Source organism: Cuculus canorus, chromosome 14, assembly GCF_017976375.1.
Source record: "Cuculus canorus isolate bCucCan1 chromosome 14, bCucCan1.pri, whole genome shotgun sequence".
Classification (NCBI taxonomy): Eukaryota; Metazoa; Chordata; class Aves; order Cuculiformes; family Cuculidae; genus Cuculus; species Cuculus canorus.
Genome location: NC_071414.1, coordinates 19,938,177 through 19,958,380, shown reverse-complemented (window position 1 = coordinate 19,958,380; position 20,204 = coordinate 19,938,177). Strand labels below are relative to the sequence as shown.

The following is a 20,204-nucleotide window of genomic DNA, read 5'->3' as shown; positions in this document are numbered from 1 at the left end:
CTCCGCTCTCAGCCCTCATTTCAAAGCAGATCAGCTGGCTCCGGGAAGGCCTCCTGTTGAAAAGCAGCCAGGGGGACGGGATTTTGTTTTCCCTTCCCTGCATCTAAGTGTGTCAGGTTTGTTGACAGATGGCTTGGCTGACTCTGCTTGACCATTACCAAGCAGCTATTACCTTTGTAAATAGAATCCCATTTGATGATTTGCCATAATTACATCTGCAGTGTTTGCAAGGTTTGTGTTGCATCCCGCACGTATTCGGGAAGGCAATCAGATGGCCGATTTGCACAGCCAGAAACAGCAGCACCCTCCAGCCGTAGGGATGGGTGCTTTAGGCAGTCTGTGCTGCCACCTAGCCAAGGCCAAGCCATTGAGTTCAGCCTTGCTTTACGTTTTATAAGCTTACACAGGAGCAGTTTCCCCCCAGGTCTAAATAAAGCCTCAGTCCCCAGCAGACACAGGGAAATCTGCACTCTTTGTGCTTTGAGAATCGTACCGGCAGTGGAACAGAGCAGCTCAAAACAGGTAGTTACATTTCCCTCAGGAATGTCTGGTACTTACGGTAGAAGACATATTCGGTGTAGCTGGACCAGACCTTGTCATCTGTGTACTGGTTGACGAAGGAAGCTGTCACTGAGGAATTGCAGGCCACCATGTGGAATCCACACTCGGACAACATGTCAAAAGCCCTCTCCAGGTGCTTGAACTTGAGATAAAACCTGGAGGTGTACCTTTCTGGAGCCCTGTCTGGGTCTCTGCTTTCATTCAAACTTTCTCCAAAGACCTCTTTGACCAGAGCAATCCTTCCACAAACCAAAATCCTTGGGACCCTCCTGAATTTGGCATCTGCTTGGCTCTCCCTGCCAATAGTGCACGACCCCCGGTACCCGATGGTAATGAATCCCCACTTCCGATCAGGCGGTAAGAGTGATGGGGGTGGGCATATTCTCGTGTCACTGCCTTGGGAGACCTCTTCATAGTCACTGTGGCAATAATCATCGGGGCTTTGCTTGCTGTCATCGGGAGTCAGGAGTTTGACCAAGTCTGGGAGCTGAAAATACTCAGCCTCCCTCTTGAGCCTTCCCTTCTCTGGGAAGTGGTCAGGCAGAACCACTTGCTTGTCCCTGAGATAGTCCAGAATATAGCGGAAAAGGAAACCATCTCTGTCGATAAAGAATCTTCCCTTGGAGTCCTTGGCCAAATCATTGGCTGTGTCTCTCTTTGGGGTAAACATTTTCCATAGCAGTGAGTGAGGGGTGCCAACCAAGGTGGAGTGGCGAGTGAAGTAAACCTGGCCACCCACGTTTAGCTCCACTACCTCCGGGAAGGAGTGCAGCCCAGTCCCCTGCTCTCGAGCAGGAAGGTAAGTCCTGCAGTTGCCACTTAGAGCCATTGTACCTTAAAACTGAAATCAGCAGCACGAAGCAGCAGGACTATCAATCACATCAAAGTGTAGAAAAAGGCTCTCAACATTAAGGAGAAACAGAGGGGAAAGGGGAAGTGCAAAAAAAAAAGATCCAAAAGGTTTGTTTAAAAACAATCTGACTTGTCCATGGGTGACAGTGTGGCAGAAGTGGTTTATACCCTCAGCCACCGAGGCTGGAGAGCAATCACTTCATGAAATGCATCATTAGATCTTCCAATAAAGCCATCAAAATCAAGCCTACGGTCATTCAGAGATCTGTCAAAAGGAAAAACAAAATAAGACACAAATTATTCAGGTACCACAGAAGCCGCAACAGAGAAAAGCAGAGCAGTTTAGAAAGCCAAGCTACATCTCCTCTTAAATAGGTCTATTTTTTGCAACTTCTGTGGTTCTTTTTCATAAGTACTAATCAACGGAAGGACCACAGATGACTCTACCATTTAAAAGAAAATACACACTTCATCTTTAAAACATCCGATTTATACAAGTATATGAGGGAACAAGAACAGTGAGTCTTACCTTGGCTGCAATTAATGCATAGCTCTTGTAAAGGAAAGCAAAATGTCAAGACACTCAGAACACACATACAGCCACACGGAGTCCAGTTAGCACGAAATCTGACCCCAGCAAAGGGACAGCAAAGGCAAGAAAAGTGCTCTTAGCAACATCCACGTAGATCTCAAGAGTTAAACCGAGTCACGGGAAAGTTAACCGTGGCAGGCGACGAGGGAAACCAACACACATAGCGCGATGGGAGAAGAAAAAAAAACCCACAAGAGAAAGCCCCGAGTGAGTGCAGCGATGCGCCGCGGGAGCGGGGCAGGGGCAGCGCGGGGCGCGCGTTTCGGCTGGCTCAGATGACGTGCAGAAAGCGCGCAGCCTGCGCTAAGGGCTAGCGGGCTCCGGCGGCTCCCGCGGCGGCAGCCACCCGGGCGGCGTGCCCATGTCCCCGCCGGGGCCGGGGCGCTGCGGGGCCGCCCCGTTCCGCTCCGCCCCGCCGGGCCGTGGGGCCGCTCCCGCGCTCAGCCGCGGGGGGACGGCGGCGCGGCGGGCGAGGCCGATTGCATCATCTTAAAGGAGTCGGGCCGGGGTGGGCGCCCGGGACGGCGCCAGCACCGCGGACAGCGCCCGCGCGGCGAACAGAGCCGGTGCCGGGGGAGGGGGGGGGAAGCGCTGCCCTCCGCTCCGCTCGAGTTCGGGTAAAGTTCCGCCCCTCTCCGTTCCGCTCCGTCCCCCTCCAGCCGGTACCGCCCGGCCCCTGCCCGCCCGCCGCCGAAACGTGCCTTTCCCGGCGGCGCGAGGGCACGGCGGGGGTTTCAGCCGGCGACGCGCTCGGTGGGCGGGGTGGGAGCGCCCGGCGGGTGGGGGCTCCCGGCACGCCCGCCCGTGGCTTCCGAGCAGGACCGGGATGTTGCCACGGTGCCCGCACTCCTCATCTCCCCGGCAGCGACCCAGAAAGCGCGGGAGCCGGCAGGGAGGGGGCCCGCCACGGCGGCGGGCGCGGGCAGGAGGAGGTGGGGCTCGCAGGAGGCTCGGCGTGGCGGCCGCGGTCCCGCACCCGCTGTGAGTGTCGGGTCGTTACCGCGGGGCAGCGCGGAGCGGCGGCCGGAGCTCCGCGCCCGCCCGGCACCGCCACCTCGTGTCCGCGGCAGCGATCGCGCAGGATCGGCCCGGCTCGAGCGGGGCAAGCGATGTGTGGGGAAAGGGGGGCGTGGGCTCTGGGGCGCCCGGGCGGACACCACGGACCACCCGCCCAGCGGGGTGTCAGGCACACGGCTGCTCAGGTTAAACAAGCACGGCACGAACCATCCGCAGAAATTAAGCTATGAAGAATCATGGAATGGTTGGAAGGGATCTCAAAGCCCATCCAGTTCCACCCCATGGAGGGAAACCTCCCACTGGATCAGGGGCTCCGAGCCCCATCCAGCCTGGCCTGGAACACCTCCAGGGATGGGGCAGCCACCACTGCTGTGGGCAGCCTGGGCCAGGGCCTCCCCACCCTCACAGCAAAACACTTCTTCCTACTGCCAATCTCAATCTCATCTTTTTCAGCTTAAAAACTATAACCTCTCATCCTCTCCCTGCACTCCCTAATCAAGAGCCCCTGCCCAGCTTTCCCGGAGGCCCTTTCAGTGCTGGAAGCTGCACTAAGGTCTCCCCTGAGCCTTCTCGTTTCCAGGCTGAACAACCCCAACTCTCCCAGCCTGTTCTGTTTAACCAAGCAAACCTGCCCCAGGACCAGCAGGGCCCCAAGTACGACTCTGGAAGAGCCCCTCTGCAGCGTGAATGCAGCCTGTGCCGCGGCTCACACTGCCACTGCTAAGCGAGACACCCCAGGCTCCTCACTGTACGGTCACTCCTGACCTGGGAGACACAGCTGTGCCACCCTGCCCATCTGAACCTCCTGCAGATGCATGCAACTCCTGGAGCACATGTGCATCGCTGCGTGCAAGGCATCAGGGCTGAAGATCCCAGAGACAGAGCTTTGAGGTGCAGTAAAGCCTGATTTCTGCAAAGCTTTAGGCCAGAACGGTGAGTCAGGGAAGCTGTGGACACTGAAGACTCCTACTGAAAAAATAATTCAGCTCAGCAACTGTGACCACAACATGCACCCACCAGTGATGCCACAGCTGGATGTGCAACGGTAGCAGGGGAGTCCAACTCTGTGTGTACTACACACCAGTTCTGGGCAAAACCAGGTTCCTCAGAATGATAAATGTATGGTAAAATAGAGCCTTTCATGCCAACATCAACCAAAACCTGGAGGGAAGCTCCAGAGTGAATTCTGTGCGTAAGGAAGCTACCAGGTGCAGATGTTTTTTGCTGACTACACTGAAGTTGCAAACACTTCAGTGAGATTCTGCTGAAAACACGGCCATAATTAAATAGTGAACACAGAAGGGTAATGCAAAAAGGCTGAGGCAGAAAATTAATTTGCACACTTACAGACTTTTCAAATTCAGACCTGAGAATTGAACACTTAATCAAACCCTTGATTTTTACCTTAATCAATTCACTAATTCTGAAGCATCTGCTGGGCCCCCGAGACGAGGTTCTGTCTCTCACTTCTGGATCTGGTTTCTCATTTCCAAACCAGCTGAGTCTGGTGCCGCTCCTGAGGCTGCTCATTGTACCTCCAAAAGAGGAAAGACCAGGTGTTGTGCACCTTCACTTGCAAACGTGGTACCTGACAACCCATTCCATAACCCTTACGAGGAGGATTTAAAGGGGCGATGTTGAGAACATGTTAACTCCAATGTCTTCATTACTTTTTTAGGAGCCTGGCACAGGCAGTGCATACAGGCTTTAACACCTACATGACCACTCAGATGAAAGGAGAGCTTCCTTTGGGATTTAAGCTCGTTAGTGCTGCCCCTGCTCAAAGCAAGGAGCATTGCATCAGCTTTTTCAAACACTTCAATTATTAACGTTCGTTAGCATGCTATAATAACTTTAAAATTGATTCTCATAAAGCCAGTGATGCCATATTGGCAGGGCTTAAAGAATCAATTTACTCTGCACAGTAAATATTGATGTTGTTCCAATGAGCACCAAAGCCATTTGTGATCACATGGGATGATTAAGATCCAAATCACCAAGAAAGGGAGATGAAGATCACCTGGGTATTAGTTTTGGGGGCCAAGTGGAGATAGGACACCGAGGCTCATGTGCAGGTGCTCAGGGAACAGCATAGTGGTAAAAGTCTTACAGAAAACAGTGCTTGCCAGTGCTTTCTGGCAAGCGTCTGGGGAGCATTGTGACGTGGATACCACACGATCAGCAGACAGAGACACTTCAGCTCAAAGTCTTTTTGAAAAATTATAATCAGAATTGCCCTTTGAAAAGAACAAAACCCTTAGAATTTTAATCACAACAGCTTTAGAAATGCATCTGCACTTTTCAAAAAATAAATGAAAGGAAATCAACTCCTGCTTTTATTTCCTTACACAGGGTGTTCCAATCATTTTACTGTAACGTAGCATAATTGACTTCAGGAGTAAAAGCATCACATTGTGCTTCCCTGCTAAATACAAGCCATTGGCCAAATCTTCCAAAACGCAGCCAGGGAAGAGTGACACTTCAAAATCTGGCCCAAATCCACTGGTGACCTCAATGTAAGATATGTCAGGACTACGCCAAGGTTAGTACCTATTCAGCTGCCGAGGCAACACAGCCCATCTGAAGAGCAGTGACGGATGTCTGATGGAAATGGAAAGCAGCATCTATCAAAGGGAGGAGGATGAAGCATGTTCCACTCTTAACAGATGCCTGCATAATCTTCAATGCAGCTAGGGGAAAATTTAGCCTGAGCTTAAAGTGTACATTCCAAAAGTCACAGCAGAGCTGTGCTTAACCCCGCTATACCAACGGTGTGACATCATTCACAGGTTTGAGGTCATCCCTTATGACAAAGTACTAAATTAGCACTCAGGCTTTCAGGAAATCATGGGACAACTGATTTCATTGCATTCTGTGGGCGCTAAAAAAAGGTAGGTGTCTGAAAAGAGGCAGCAATGAACGTTTGAAAGGAAGGGTGGCATTCAGCTGGGTCTGTAGTAGTGATGGTGTGTGCACATATCACCTTACCTCTTGTGGTGTGAATACACAAGCTATAAATATGAATCAAGTCGCCCACGCGTAGCGAGAGATGTAGAAGCCATTTATCAGCATTTAGCAACACTGTGCAGAACTTCAAGACACTCTGAGCAGTAGCAATAATTCCCAGCAGAAAATGAAGGAATAATTCTGGAAAGAAAAATATCCAGGTTGGAGTTTGGACAGATTTCATCTCAAAAGTCACACGGGCACTTTCATCACTCTGGGTGATTTTTACACACAATAGTTAGCATTAAAAAAGGAAAGAAAAACAGCCAGTACTTGCAGTTCCAGGCTTACGCTTTGATCCAGAAATGACTTCAAAGTGCAACCTAAGGATCCTTCAAGCCACACATCCCTTAACACTCAGCACTGCTCAGCAGTCTCCTCTCTAAATACCGAGCCAGTGCACCATCTCGCCAGGGCAAAATTCCATCAAGCCAAGGAGGAGGCAGTTTCTGAGAAGGGTGACGTGGCAAAGAGGAAAAGCAATGCCTGGTCCCAGCAGATGCATAGGGCCCGATTCTGGCTTATAATCAGAGTAATGTAGCAGGGCCACTGCTTTCACTGAGAACCAGACACCATGTCCTGTAGGCAGATGCTAAGGCTTCCAGACAAAACTTCCAATCCAACTTCAATCGATAGCAAAGAACAGTAACAGAGCCCTGGCAGGAATAAATTCCAGGCTCTTGCACACTTCCAAACAAGGGTTCCACACTTCCAAAAGGTATGTATCATTCCTAGAGTGGAGTGGGCTTCACATCACACAGGTTGCTGTAGAAACTGAGTGCCCAAGAAGTGAACCAGGCAAGAAAAAGGATGATACAGAGCTAAAGTAACACATTATCCACTGATCCAGCAGTGTGAGTTACACACAGTGACAATCTCATCTGCTGAAATCCCACAGTATGTATGAATAAGAAGTCCTAACAAAGCTTTTACTTTGAAGAAAGAGCATAAAGAAACACTAAAACGCAGAATCTCCCTAAGAAGAGGATCTGCCAGCAAAAGAGCGCAAGTGCCATAAAGCAGGGCTTATTAGCGAGTACATAGTAAAGCCTCGTACAGATTTGCCCTTGATCTTTTATTCATAACTCAAGTGCATAATGTATTTTCATCAAAAAAAGGCAAAGGGGAAAGATATCTTTCAGAGCTGCTCAGCACGTGGGCACAGGCATGGTGCAAGGCAGGCTATTCAAGCAGAAAACGTGGTTTTTTTTTTTTCCCATAGTGCAACAAGCAGACGGTGAGCACAGCTTCTGCAAACACAACTGCACTCTCCTTCTGTCGACACCCAATCCAAACCAGGTTCACTGCACAAGGCTCTAGGTTTTCAAAAACTGGCAGTAAGGGGGAATCACGTCCCACTGGTTTAGAGAGAAATTGTACATCCGGTAGCATTTTGACCAAGAATCGGTATTTCCAGCACTGACTTTAGAATTTCACAGACACAAAGCAATCTGCTAGACAAATGGTCCTGGGGGACTCTGACACCTCAACAGCCCCACCAGGTACAGGCAAACAGAGACCTCCTACACTGATATCTGCATACAAGGACTGAACTCAAACAAAACCCGTTGTTTTCAGTCACCCTTGCCTCACAGAATTCCCTTCCCTCTGACAAGTTCTGCCACAGCAAAGCCTGCTTCAGCAGACTTTTTCCTCTCCTCCTTTTTCCCTTCCTCCGAGTTGTTTGAATTACGCTTTTATTCCCCATCTGGTTCAAATTATCCCATTATTAAGAAGATCTTTGGAAGAAATGTTTTCCTGTGAGGGTGGGGAGGCCCTGGCCCAGGTTGCCCAGAGCAGTGGGGGCTGCCCCATCCCTGGAGGGGTTCAAGGCCAGCTTGGATGCGGCTCTGAGCCCCTGATCCAGCGGGAGGTGTCCCTGCCCATGTCAGGGGGTAGGACTGGATGGGCTTTGAGGTCTCTTCCAACCCAAACCATTCTGTGATTCTATGATTATCATTGGTTAATTATATTGTAGTTTTTAACATCACAGTTTTAACAGGAAGCAGTTGTGTAGCTGTGATGCCTTGCCTTCCTTTGAACCCCCCCAGGCCTGGATCAGACTATGATTGCAACAGACAAGTGTGGATTTGTCCTGTGAAGCTGAAACCATCGATACCCTAAACCAATGCTGAGAGGCCCAGTGCAGACAGAATTAATTAATAAAAGCTTAACCTAAGCTTTGAGTAAATTCTAATAATCTAAGCAAATCCAAATAGATCTCTGGCCAAAAAGCATTTCAGCAGCAGATCACAACTGAGCTGCCCACTGCCTGGGATTTGGGTCTCATTTTACTGTCTAGTGAACTGCAACCGAGTCCCACAGCTCCGCAAAATGGCACTAAGTCATCAACATCAGATACAGCCTGCACGCTCTGCAGGTCTTCTGTGAAAGCTGGGATCTTCTTAGTCTTCAAATACTGCTCTACCTAAACTACAAATTTGCAAGCAGCAGCTGATACTGCAGTTCCTGATCTCTGTGCTCTCCATGACTGCAATTCCTCCAGTTCAGTCCTACAAACACGCCTGTTTGCTGGAGGCTGTTCTGAGGAGATAGCGTGTGCGCTGCACCACAAGATATGTTTTGCATGAGAGGCTTCTAACAGGACTGTAATTTAAACAGAGTAATCTCACTAGAAAAGATAACATACACGAGGGTCTGTAACAAAATAACCGTAAATGTGTCTCGAGCCAAAACGGGACTAAAAAAAACCCAGAAGAATGTGCACATACTTCAAATCAGGAACTCCCACACACAGAGCCATGTGTGCCCAAGCAGCAAACGTTCCATTCCGGCACGCATAGGAGAAGTAAGGCTACATCAAGCATGGGATTCCAGCTGTTCATGTGTGCGCAGCTAACGCATTGATTAACCTCCACCACATACCTCCTCAGTGACAATGATGAAGTGGAAATCACGATTCATTTCATTCTGAAGTTTCAGCCTAGATACATCAGGCGTGGATTTCCTTGGCTCTGTCCACTGTGGACCACTCAAGTTGGCAACACACGGTCACCCATTCCTGTGCTCAGCATCAGGACCTTCGGAAGATAATAAAAACAAATTTGAATTAAAAGTCTGAGCATAGTCTTCACCCCTGGCCCTACATGAAAAAAAAAAAAAAAAAGGGGAGCAAATGACAAAACCAGAAGGATAAATGGAGTGATTGACAAAGGACTGTGAAGGAAAGGAGCATCTTCGCTAATATTAGAATGTCATCACAGCCCCGGTCACTACTTTTTCCCTCAGTTCCACAGTATTCCCAGCTCCTACAGCTTATTTGTGAGGGGTGAGCTAACAGCCGGTCTTTAATAGAGACAAGAAGATTCACAGCTCTAGCAAATCTTTTGCCTGGCCTCCAGAAAATATTATTTTTATTTAACATGCACATGTGAAAGGGTCTGATGGTCTAATTAAATGACAGCAATTGTTTACTTTTCACTCAGCAGTACCATCACTGACTCCATTTCCTGCAGTGTCTGCAGCTCCACACAAACTCTCCCATCTGAGCAGTGAAGGGAGCTCACCCTGTTCCCCTAGGAGATCCAGACAGGTCACGGGACAAGGTGGTAAACTTACAGGCAAAACCACTTTGTGTACCTAAGCTGTGACCTCAAGAGAAAGAAAACAGCCTTAAAGGAGCCCGATTTCTAGGGCCAAAGGCTGCTCTCTTCCTTTCATTGATGCCAACGAGAATTCTGTCTGAATCACATGAACAGCATTTTGTTCCTACTCTGCTCCGCGCTTACATAAGGACTCACAACAACATTTCCTTTGATGAGTAAGAAGGAAAAAAAATTGGAAAGAAATGTATTTCTGATTAAAAAGTTGTTTGGTAATAAATTTTCCTGTGACCTCAAAAGCATCACCATTAAACCTTAATGAAAACCTTCCAATGTTACCTCTGCCCATAAACTGCACTGAAACCAAGGCTTTGCATCCAGCTGAAAGTCAATGACGCTGCTGAGCATCAACAGTCACTGGGAACCCAGCAGATGCCCTAAGCCCCACCACCCTCATGCTTCACTTCAGGGAGTTACCTCAAAGGTGAGCTGTCTGCTCACTCAGGCAGAGTGTGACCAATCCCAACACCCTGGACAACCCGCTCCTACTCCTCGGAAGGTGCTGAGAGGCAGAGGGAGTGCAGGGATGAGCCAGAGCAAGACCTGACACTGAACTGAGCACAGGGCCACTGTGCAGCCCAACAGCTTCTGGGCTGCTCTCCCTAGATCCCGCACAACCAGCCTCTCCTTGCCCCCCTGATGGATTAAGGACTGATTGCACAGCAGACATGGAGGCTCAAGGAACTGGGCTGCACCCCCAGCAGTAGGACCAGAGAACGAGAGAGAGGGTGCTGCCCCTCTGCTCTCATGAGGCCTCACCTGAAGCCCTGTGTTCAGCTCGAATCCTCAGTACAGGAAGTATGTGGATCTGTTGGAGAGATTCCAGAGGCGGCCACAGAGGTGATCCGAGGGCTGGAGTACCTCCCGTATGAGGACGGACTGAGAGAATTTGGGTTGTTCAGCTGGAGAAGCAAAGGCTGCAGGGAGACCTTAGAGCAGCTTCCAGCACTGAAAGGGGCTCCAGAAAAGCTGAGGAAGGGCTCTGGATGAGGGAGGGCAGGAACAGGACAAGGGGGAAGGTTTTGAGCTGCAAGAGGGGAGAATGAGATGAAATTTTAGGAAGAAGTTTTTTCATTTGAGAGTGGGGAGGCCCTGGCCCAGGCTGCCCAGAGCAGCGCTGGCTGCCCCATCCCTGGAGGAGGTGTTCCTGCCCATGGCAGGGGGGGACTGGAGGGGCTTTGAGGTTCCTTCCAGCCCAAACCATTCTGCCATTCCACGACCACGCGACCTTTACTGCCCGACCGCCCGGAGCGAGCAGCGCCCCACGCCGAACACCACCCCGGACCCCTCGTGCGGTGCGAGCGCGGCGGGAAGGAGAAAAGAGGGGGACCGGGCGCTGATTGGGCCGCGCGGATGTCAGTCTCAGGGGGCGGTGCCGGGCGCTGATTGGGCCGCGCCGATGTCAGGGTCGGGGTCGGGGAAGTGGGCGGGGCAGGGCGCTGATTGGGCGGCACGGGTGGGGCACGGAGCGGTTTGCTCCGCGCAGGCGCGGCCGCTGCCCCGGAAGTGCTCGAGCTGACACGTCGCAGCGGGCGCGGGGCCCGGTGCGGCCGCAGGTGGGTGCGGGGCCCAGGGCTCCCCGGGCGGACGTGGGCCGTGCCGTGCCGTGCCGTGCCGTGCCGTGCCGTGCCGTGCCGTGCCGTGCCGTGCCGTGCCGTGCCGTGCCGTGCCGTGCCGTGCCGTGCCGTGCCGTCTCTGCGGGTCGGGAGCCGCTGCGGGGGACGTGGCCGTACCTGGCCCCGGCCATTCCTCCGTTCCTTCCCGGCCCCATTCTCCTCTTTTTCTTTCCTTCACTCCCTCCCTCATTTTCTTTCTTCCTTGTTTTTTTTCATCTTTTTTTTTTTTTGTTCTTCCTTCCCATTCCTGTTCTCTTCCAGATTGCCGCCATGTCCGGGTTCGACAGCTTCAGCACTGACTTCTTCCAGACCGGTTACAGTGTGGAGGACCCAGCGCAGGCCTACGGTTACAGCGGGGGGCCGTACAGCAAGTAACGCCTGCATGCTCTCTGTGTAGCGCGTTTGTGTCTGAAGGTGTTCGGGCACTCCTCGTTGGCCCCCGGGGCTGAGGTTGGGCACTCCTGGGACAGCTGTGTCCCAAGGGACCAGCGCCTCAACCCGCTGCCACTGCCTGTTATGGAATCACTCTTGCTCTTTGGGAAGAGCGTAGCCAGTATCCTGTACACAGAGCTCTAGAGCAGCTGGGTGTTGAGTGCCTGCCTTCTGCCTTTGACAGCAAAGGTCAGGAAATGGATGGAGAGATTATACAAGCAACCAGAATTTTGTGAATAGTCTTAATCTCTCTGGGGAAAAAAATGCTGTTGTTCTGTAAGCTCATCTCCAGGCACTTGGGGAGCGAGGAGTGGTTGGGTGTTGCAGAAGGAGACTTCATTGTTCTGGTGGCTCCCAGGTCAGGGGAACTCTATGGGGTTTGGTGGGTGACACAGCCTGTGGGATCCCAGGAACAGACAGAACTAATTAAGGCAAGTTTGCATCCTGGAAAGGATTGTAGCGATGTGGCTGAACCCTGCCGATGCTAGGAAAGGAAGGGGAGCGTGTTCTGGGTTTCCTTCTTTATGTCCTTATTTCCATAGTTAAATATTTTGGGCATGGTGACAGGAATTTGTTTAGGCACAGAAATTGCTTACTTAGGCTTTTCTTTAAAGGCAGCAATGTATGTTTCTATACATATGAAGTCTATAATAGAAAGTATTCCAGTGAGGGTATAAATTGATTTGTTAGTAAGTAATTGAGAATACATGAAATAGAAACTGAACGACGGGCCTTTCTCTTTCCTCTGCATCGTGTCCTGTAGTTGGATGTTGTAATGTCCGTATCATAATTCCTCCTTAAATGCTATAATGCTGCCTGATGCGCACGGCCCTGAACTGAAGGGGAAAATGGTTCTTTTTAAAAAACTGAGCTTATTTTTCAATATAGAGGATAACAAAAGTGTTGGTGTGAGCAGCTTTGTTCTCTAGGAGTGAGTTTGCAAATAAACATGCTAAATAGCAAATGAATGCTGGTGCCAAGTGAGATGTCAGGGATAATTAACGGGCAATATTTGAGTAAGTTTGAGATGTAGTGTTTTCCTGCTCTGTCAGAGTTCTGCAGCCTGGAGTAGCAGTGCAGAGGGTAACGCTTGTTTCGCCAGGCCTCTGACTACCACCCAAACAGCAGCACTGGCACATCCAGCAAGTATTCCCTTGTTCAGCCGAAAGGCCTGGATCTGAGCAGGAGTCATCTAGTGTGGCTTTGAAAGAGAAGAAAGGATTGTTTGCTGCAACTTGTTTGCCAAAAATAAGCTTTGCTTTTGCAGGGAGGCATTTAAAATAAAATTCTTATTTGTCCATAAAATTCTTCCTTGACAGTCATTTTCCTTTGTCCATTTGTTCTCTAGGCAGTATGGAGGCTATGAGTACTCTCAGCAAAGCGGGTTTGTCCCTCCAGACATGGTGCAGCAGCAGCCGTACACGGGGCAGATTTACCAGCCGACGCAGGCATACACTCCAACCTCAGCACAGTCGTTCTATGGAAGCAATTTTGAGGATGAGCCTCCTCTATTAGAAGGTATCCCTTACGCTTTATAGCCAAAATTACAAACTCTTCGCAGTCTGGGGATAGGTTGAGTAGCAGGGTGTGTGTTCCCTACTTCTCAAAGTGCTGGTTTGAAATTCTCATTGATATTTTATTTAACTGTCCTTTGGTAAATAGAATACACGTTCCTGTGTGAACCCCTACAGTTTGTGCTTTGTCACTTTGTGCCAGCTGTTCTGCAGAACACGTGGCCAGTGAGATGGAGAACCTGGCTTCACACAGTTCCAGTGACAAAGCACTTCATGTTTCTGTTGATGCAAATAATGCTTATGGTTGCCCACTTTTTGTAAAATAAAAGGTGGTTTCAGTTGATTCTTTGGTTAGGACTGAAATCTTTCATTGCTAAAGAGGAATGCAAAACACTGCGGGAACGTAGAACACAGCCAGTGCAGAACAGGTATGTAGTTTCTATCCAGATTGATGGTTTCAATTTCCAGCTGAGGTTCCTTGTTGCTCTGTACCAAACAACTGAACAAACCCGTACTGTTACTGGTGAGAGAGGTGGTATTCCTAACACCCATCCACTGCACCTGTTCCTGATACCTGCTGTTCTTCTTGTATTCTTCAAACATTTATTGTTTACATGGGTGCTTCCCAGGGCGCGAGGTGGGTGCATAGGAACCGCACCATGGCTGGCTCTTGACACATGACTGCGGGTGGAGACTTGAAATCTTGTCTAGCTAGAGGGAGCAGGCAGACTCTGTGCCATGACACTCTGAGTGCTAACAGGGACAGATGGGATTTTTGGCTTGCTCAGTGCTTGGATTGTGAAGGAGAAATGTAATTAAGTACAGAGAAACTACTTTGACTTAAAAATCCTTGAGCCACTGGTCACTGGAGGCTTGGGGGATCTGCATGTTCCAGGGTTTTATTCCTTCCTATGTACCTGCTTTTGGCCACTTACAGGCACAAGGAACTGGGCTCAAGGGATTTCTTGGCTGAGCCAGAATACTGCGCTTATGCTCTTACCTCGTCCTTTAGAAACCACTTCGTCACTCCCAAGCATTTGAGACCAAGAATCTGGAGAAAGTGCTCAGCAGCTTGAGGGAAGGTGGAATGACTCTATTCTCTGGTCCCATAGGATGGAAGAGATCTGAAAGTGGAGAGGCTGGGAAAGCTAGGAGTGAAGCAAATGGAACTGTTGGGAAGAGAAAATGAGATAAGCATTCATAAATTTTTTTCATGTAATTTACAGAATTGGGGATCAATTTTGACCACATCTGGCAGAAGACGCTAACAGTGCTGCACCCGTTAAAAGTAGCAGACGGCACCATCATGAATGAGACTGACCTGGCAGGACCAATGGTCTTCTGCCTAGCTTTTGGAGCCACATTATTGCTGGTAAAGTATCCATCGCAAATTATTATTGTTTGTGCATTCTTATGCTTGGAAACACTGGGAAGAAAGCCAAGTGCCCTGTAGGTTTATAGGAAGTGGCTAGTTGGGATGGAGGCCAAAAAGCCCATCCTGACCCAGAATTTATACCTCTGTGGAAGAGGAGCAGGGCCTCACACACTGCTGGCTGGAATGAACAAGTTCAGTGTTACTTCTCTTAAGTGGAGCTTAGCTCGGGGTCTTTGGGCTTGGTTTTCGCATGGTGATGATTTAGTGTAATTCTTGTTTCTTTTCATCCTGTGCCTTTGAGGCACAAGACTCTCTTTTGTCACTGGAAGGGGTGTCATCCATGTTCTCAGATTTGTACCTCTTTGGGGGCTTTTATAGGTGTTTAACTTCCAGCATCACCTTGTCATTTTGCAGTGTCTCTGTCTCCTGTCTCATCAGGAATAGGTGCCCTGGACACATTAAATATTTGAGCATTTATTTCATTTCCTCATTTAGAAGTTTCTTTTCTTTTTTTAACTCTTACTGTGTTTAGTATTTGAATCTGTTTCTCGTGTTTTTGTTCCATCCTATGTCTTTGCTCCGTGGTCTTTATTCATTGTTCTTTACTGATATTCAAGAGGTAAAAAACCTGAAAGTTCATGTATACAAAGTGATTTCATCACTACTGATAGACCAGGTCTGACTTTCAGTATCAGGCTCAGTCTGGTACTTCTGCAGCCAGCCTGCTTTCGGATTGTTTGTACTCCTTACCAGGTCAGCCGCTGTTGAAGCCTGAGGTTCTTTTGGTTGAGCTTAATTGAAAAAGATTGTGCTTTAATCACTTGGAAGTGTTGATTATGAGAGGGCAGAGTGGCAGCGAACGGTCCTCCTTGCCATTGAGAGCTTCGGTATCTTTAATCTGCTTTTTCTCTGGATGCCTTCAGGCGACGCATTTCATTTTTGCCTTAAATTTCCTATCACTGTGAGGATGCTTGGAGCCCAGTGTAGGTACCAAGGGGATTTCAAGGCTGCTTTTCTGAGTAACCTTTATTTATGGAAACTAGGCCAACAGAATTAATGAATGTGTTTATAATGGATACATTTGAACCTTCTCCTCCTAAGAAATTATTAGAAATTATTATTTTCTCCCATGTGCTTCTTAAATCCATTGTGTAAGGAAACAAGCTTGGCCGAGCAAACAGATTAAAGCAGATGAGGCTGTTTTCTGTAGCGCTGGAGAAGGAAGAGGGAAGGGATTTAAGCAAACTCAGTTTGGAAGTTGGGAGAGGCCTCAAAACTGCATGCTGGTAATGGTGTGGTCCTGCATTCTGGTAGGGGTGAATGCCACGCGCTGTGACGGGTTTTGGGAGGGCAGCATCGATGTCATTGTTGGGAAGGTGGGTGAAGATGCAGGATACATAGAGTTTGAAATAAACTTATGGTTCTGGTTTTGACTTTTCAAATTCTCCATGAGTTCATTCTGTTGCTCATGTATGGTGCTGTACAGCTCAGCTCCTGCCAGTTCTGGGAGCTTTTGTGATTCGCATTGTGCTGTAACTTTCTGGAATCTGGCACAAATTAGAGGACTTGAGCTCTGGATTTGTCAAGAAGTTCCTGAATTACAGTTTTCATGTCTTTATGCACTAGTTCTGTAACGATGAAGACTGCAAGTAACTGATCGGCACGAGAGGTTGTTTGGTTAAACCATATAGAATTCATAGGCTTTTGCAGCCCGAATCAAAGAATAACAATTCGACCCTAGTCTGTTCGTCGGGGTAGGTAAAGCTGGGATAAATGTGCCCCTTAGGTGTCTGGAATATACAGATGTGCTGGGATTCAGGCCTGTTGAATTTGGAAATAGGAATTGGGATAGGGGAGAACTGATGTTTACCTGTAAACCCTGTAAATGTCCTGTCCTTTGCCCTTTGTTCATGGGAGGCTCCAGGCGCTAACGGGCACTGCTCTGCTTGACTTTCAGGCTGGTAAAATCCAGTTTGGTTACGTGTATGGGATAAGTGCAATCGGATGCGTAGGGATGTTTTGTCTCCTGAACTTGATGAGCATGACTGGTGTCTCCTTTGGCTGCGTCGCCAGTGTCCTCGGATACTGTCTTCTTCCCATGATCCTGCTTTCCACCTTTGCCATTGTATTTTCCTTGCAGTAAGTACATAAACTTTATCATTGGGTAACAGATTCGTCTCCTGTGAGAGAAGGAAGGAAGTTATTAAAAGGAATTTCCATATTCAGTGGTGGAGCTGTAGATAGTTTGAGTATGACAGGAATTGTAGTAAATGTAAACCCAAATATGAACCGTCTTTCAGGTACTTACTGGGTGAAGGATCGTCGAGTGCTGGTTTTATCTGTAAGTCAGTTAACAGCTCTTAAATCCATAGACTCAAATAACGACATCGAATTTCTTTTCAGTCAGCTTTGAATCTGACAAATCTCTGTACCTGTAAAGTCTAAAAGCAATTATAATTTAAGATGCAAATCTGAACTTGACAAACAGAAGGTGATCAGTGCGATTCCTCAGAGCTGTGTGAAATTAGGGACTGAGAAGAAAGAACTTGCTACCATTACTTTACTCACCTCTTTTAAGTATGGTTTATTTGGGTTTTTTCTATGCTGTCATAATTGAATAATTTCTCTTCTGAAGTCTTTAGTGGAACTTTCATTTTAGAAGTCAAAGACAAAAGCTGAACTCCACCTTAGGATCTGTAAGAGGTGTTTGAAGCAGTATGATTACAGCTTCTAGAAGTGTGTAGACACCAGTCACACACAAGTTCTCTTGTTACTGTCTTTACAGGGGAATAACGGGGATTATTCTCACGGCTGGAGTCATTGGCTGGTGCAGTTTTTCTGCTTCCAAGATCTTTATTTCTGCCTTAGCGATGGAAGGACAACAACTCCTCGTAGCGTACCCCTGTGCTTTGCTGTATGGGGTCTTTGCTCTCATTTCCGTGTTCTGAAAAGACTCTACAAACTGTCGGACTCCAGCGGGCCAAAATAAAATCATACACTTGGACCATTTCGTTGGACCAGAAACAGCTGCAAACAACTGTGTAGTGTTGCTGTCACAAACCGTTGCCCTGTTCTAAATCATCTGGAACCATGAAAACCGATGTCTCGTGGTCACTTTTTTAGGACTTGGAATACCGTTTTCAATTGACCGGAGGTGTCTATAGCTTTAATAAGTGTTCATGCTTACCAGGTTATGTCATTTCTGTCCCATTACTACAGCTTTAGAACAGGACCTTTTGGTTGTTTGTTTGAGGGTTGGGGTTTTGTTTGATTTTGGTTTATTTGTAGGAGAGGGAGAAGGATTGCAGTTATAAATTGATAGATTTTTATCAGCAGAAATTAACAGAACTGCAGATGCCGTAGATTTTGGGTACTCTGGATAAATCTGCAGTAATAAAGAACCTGTGTCTTGACCCCTCTTACCACAAGCAAAATGCACAAAACAACACAAGGAATTAGAGTGTTTTCTGTATTTTAACAAATGCACTCTCAACCCCTTGGTCTCATTTATTTGTTCTTTTGATGTGATAGTATTGCAGCATTTAAGATACTTAAATTATAAAATAGAAAGCAGATGCTTCAAAATTAAAGGGATCTGTAATTCTCTCATACTTGAAACAAAAATACACTTGGATGTCTAGGTTGCTAGATGTTAACTTGGATTTCTGAAGAAGATTTCAACTAGAGTTTCTTTTCTTAACGGTGCACATCCCAGTAGATGAAGAGTAATCTCTTGCAGTAATTCCAAGAAAAACAGCGTTTTGAAGATGTTACGCTTGTCAGTATTGTAGTTATTGGAAAATAACTTAAGGCATATTGATTAAATTTTCCTTAAATTTTGAAAAAAGGTGTTTGAGTTCTCTAATCTTTCTTTTTTTAATGAAGTTTTAGTAGAAGAGAAATTTCAATATTGAGTCAAAACCATGTTTAAAGCTAATTATTGGATTTGATACTTTCTTTGGTCACAAATACTTAATCTGGCGTGGGAAGTGTCATCTCATTAGTGATGTTAGGCACTTATGAGAAGTCTTACAGGTGTAGGAAGTGGGAAAGTAAATGTTTCTTCTTTACATAAGCACTTGCTAATTCTTAAAACAAGCAAGGAAAGGACACGTATTTTTTAACTCCTGAGGAGGGAAGTTTCCTCACATAGGTGTAGCTTCCCACCTGCCTTGGAAATGGAGAAGCTCTACTGCAGTGCTGGTTTGTAGCTGCTGTTCTTCAGCAGTGGAACTGGGAGGCTTGTTCATATGGATTTGCCCCAGGTGCCAGCCTGACGTTCCTCTGCCATGTCCGTGGGATTATCTGTTCCTAGGCTTCAGGAGTTGCATCTCTGGCCGGGCGCATTACGTTAACGCCTTCTGGTAAGACTCCACTTGTGAATTCATCTTCAAAGGACAGCTTGCATCCAGCTGGGGTGAGAAGGAATCATTCCAAAAGCTCAGAACACGTTCATGTTCGCTTTTCCATTAGTTCTGCACCTTCTAAAAGTCTTGTCCTAGTGCTGTTAGAGCTGCTGACAAGGCCTTTGTTGGCCAGAACCGGCTATTGCCCCTGACACTGGGAGTTATGAGGAGTGCCACAGGGGTGTAAAGCCTTTGAAAACCAAACACTGATGCACAAGACCGTTCTGGCTTGCATGGTGCTTTGTAACTGGCTGTAAACAGTGGATTTTAAAATGCACAAACTTTGGTTTCCTTCTAGAAGCAAATTCAAGAGCCTGAATAATTTTCTGCTTTGATACGTTATTACAAATTATCATCCTAAATAAAAGCGGGGACTTGATTTTGTTCAGCAAAATGTTTTGCTTCGTACTTTGTGGTTCTGATTTCTTTGGATCGGTAGAGCATGAACAAAGTTCTTGTTCCTTTTAATGAAGAACAATACCTGCTGATGGAGCACAATGTCCTATATTTGTACCAATAAGTTACAGTGATTGCCTTTACTAGTGAGACCTAATTAAATACAGAACTGTTCCAGTAAGTGTAGCAGCTCACATACTTTCTTGAGCACATAAGGTTCTAATACTCAGATATTGTATTTCTGTGAAGCAGCTCATGAAGCCTGCCTTGCATGTACGGATGTGGTTTGTTTCGTAAAGCTGGCACTGCTGCTGTAAACGGCTCCAGGGTGATTACTGACCTGGTAAACTGTTATAAACCATCTTTTCTCTCGCCACAGCACAAGCAAGCAAAGTGCGCAGAAGTTAACCTGTCTCAGCATGGCACTGGCAATGCAACCATGGAGTTTAGGAAGAGCATGTCAGAAGGTATTTGTTGGCATAGGTGTGTTCACAAAGCCCCTGCTTGAACAGCGGAGCACTCCATGTGTTCTGATCGAGCAGGGCGATCGGACCAGTTGGTTTCAGGAGAGTTTTATGTTCTTCAGGTCATGTGGGCAATTCAGCCGTGAATTTTGGACTGGACCCTTGGGGGCAGGAGAGGAGCAATGGGAGCAGAAGGTCCAACACTTCAATGCGTGGAGGTCTTTATGAAAACACAGAAATGTGTCTAGACTGGTAGTTTCACATATCTCCAATTCCTGGTACATTAATTAACGTGATTCCATTGACTATTTATTGTCTTTCTAAAATCAATTGTATCGGCTTTCTGTAAT

At 47.6% G+C, this 20,204-nt stretch overlaps 2 protein-coding genes across 6 annotated transcripts in view; one reads left to right on the top strand and one right to left on the bottom strand.

The window, feature by feature from the left end:
* Window positions 1–10,945, bottom strand: part of KCTD16 (potassium channel tetramerization domain containing 16) — an 80,944-nt gene extending 69,999 nt beyond the window's left edge. Inside the window, exons 1-5 of one of the 4 annotated variants that reach the window (XM_054079684.1) lie at window positions 10,411–10,945; window positions 8,915–9,069; window positions 6,011–6,169; window positions 4,427–4,557; window positions 559–1,678 (exon numbers count right to left, since the gene is read on the bottom strand). In XM_054079684.1, the coding sequence (XP_053935659.1) occupies window positions 559–1,390 (832 nt within the window). In that variant the 5' untranslated portion in view covers window positions 1,391–1,678; window positions 4,427–4,557; window positions 6,011–6,169; window positions 8,915–9,069; window positions 10,411–10,945. Of the gene's footprint in view, window positions 1–558; window positions 1,679–1,942; window positions 2,390–4,426; window positions 4,558–6,010; window positions 6,170–8,914; window positions 9,787–10,410 lie in introns of those variants that run through there. The other 3 variants (XM_054079685.1, XM_054079683.1, XM_054079686.1) reach the window with 3 other exon arrangements.
* A 136-nt stretch (window positions 10,946–11,081) lies between these two features.
* On the top strand, window positions 11,082–19,369 carry YIPF5 (Yip1 domain family member 5). 2 transcript variants are annotated; one of them, XM_054079896.1, is made up of 6 exons: window positions 11,082–11,207; window positions 11,529–11,638; window positions 13,048–13,217; window positions 14,440–14,585; window positions 16,546–16,727; window positions 17,374–19,369. In XM_054079896.1, exons 2-6 carry the CDS (start codon window positions 11,538–11,540, stop codon window positions 17,534–17,536), a joined length of 762 nt encoding a protein of 253 aa, XP_053935871.1. In that variant the 5' UTR covers window positions 11,082–11,207; window positions 11,529–11,537; the 3' UTR covers window positions 17,537–19,369. The 2 variants fall into 2 exon arrangements, with proteins under 2 accessions (XP_053935871.1, XP_053935872.1); XM_054079897.1 differs by lacking the exons at window positions 11,082–11,207; window positions 11,529–11,638 and adding an exon at window positions 11,671–11,888.
* Window positions 19,370–20,204: the final 835 nt, after the last annotated feature.

Excerpts from the sequence above, each read along its gene's own strand:
- YIPF5 (XM_054079896.1), top strand. The coding sequence starts at position 11,538 with ATGTCCGGGTTCGACAGCTTCAGCACTGACTTCTTCCAGACCGGTTAC. Across the intron at positions 13,218-14,439 it reads TGAGCCTCCTCTATTAGAAG|AATTGGGGATCAATTTTGAC; the intron begins GTATCCCTTACG and ends TGTAATTTACAG. Across the intron at positions 16,728-17,373 it reads GCCATTGTATTTTCCTTGCA|GGGAATAACGGGGATTATTC; the intron begins GTAAGTACATAA and ends CTGTCTTTACAG.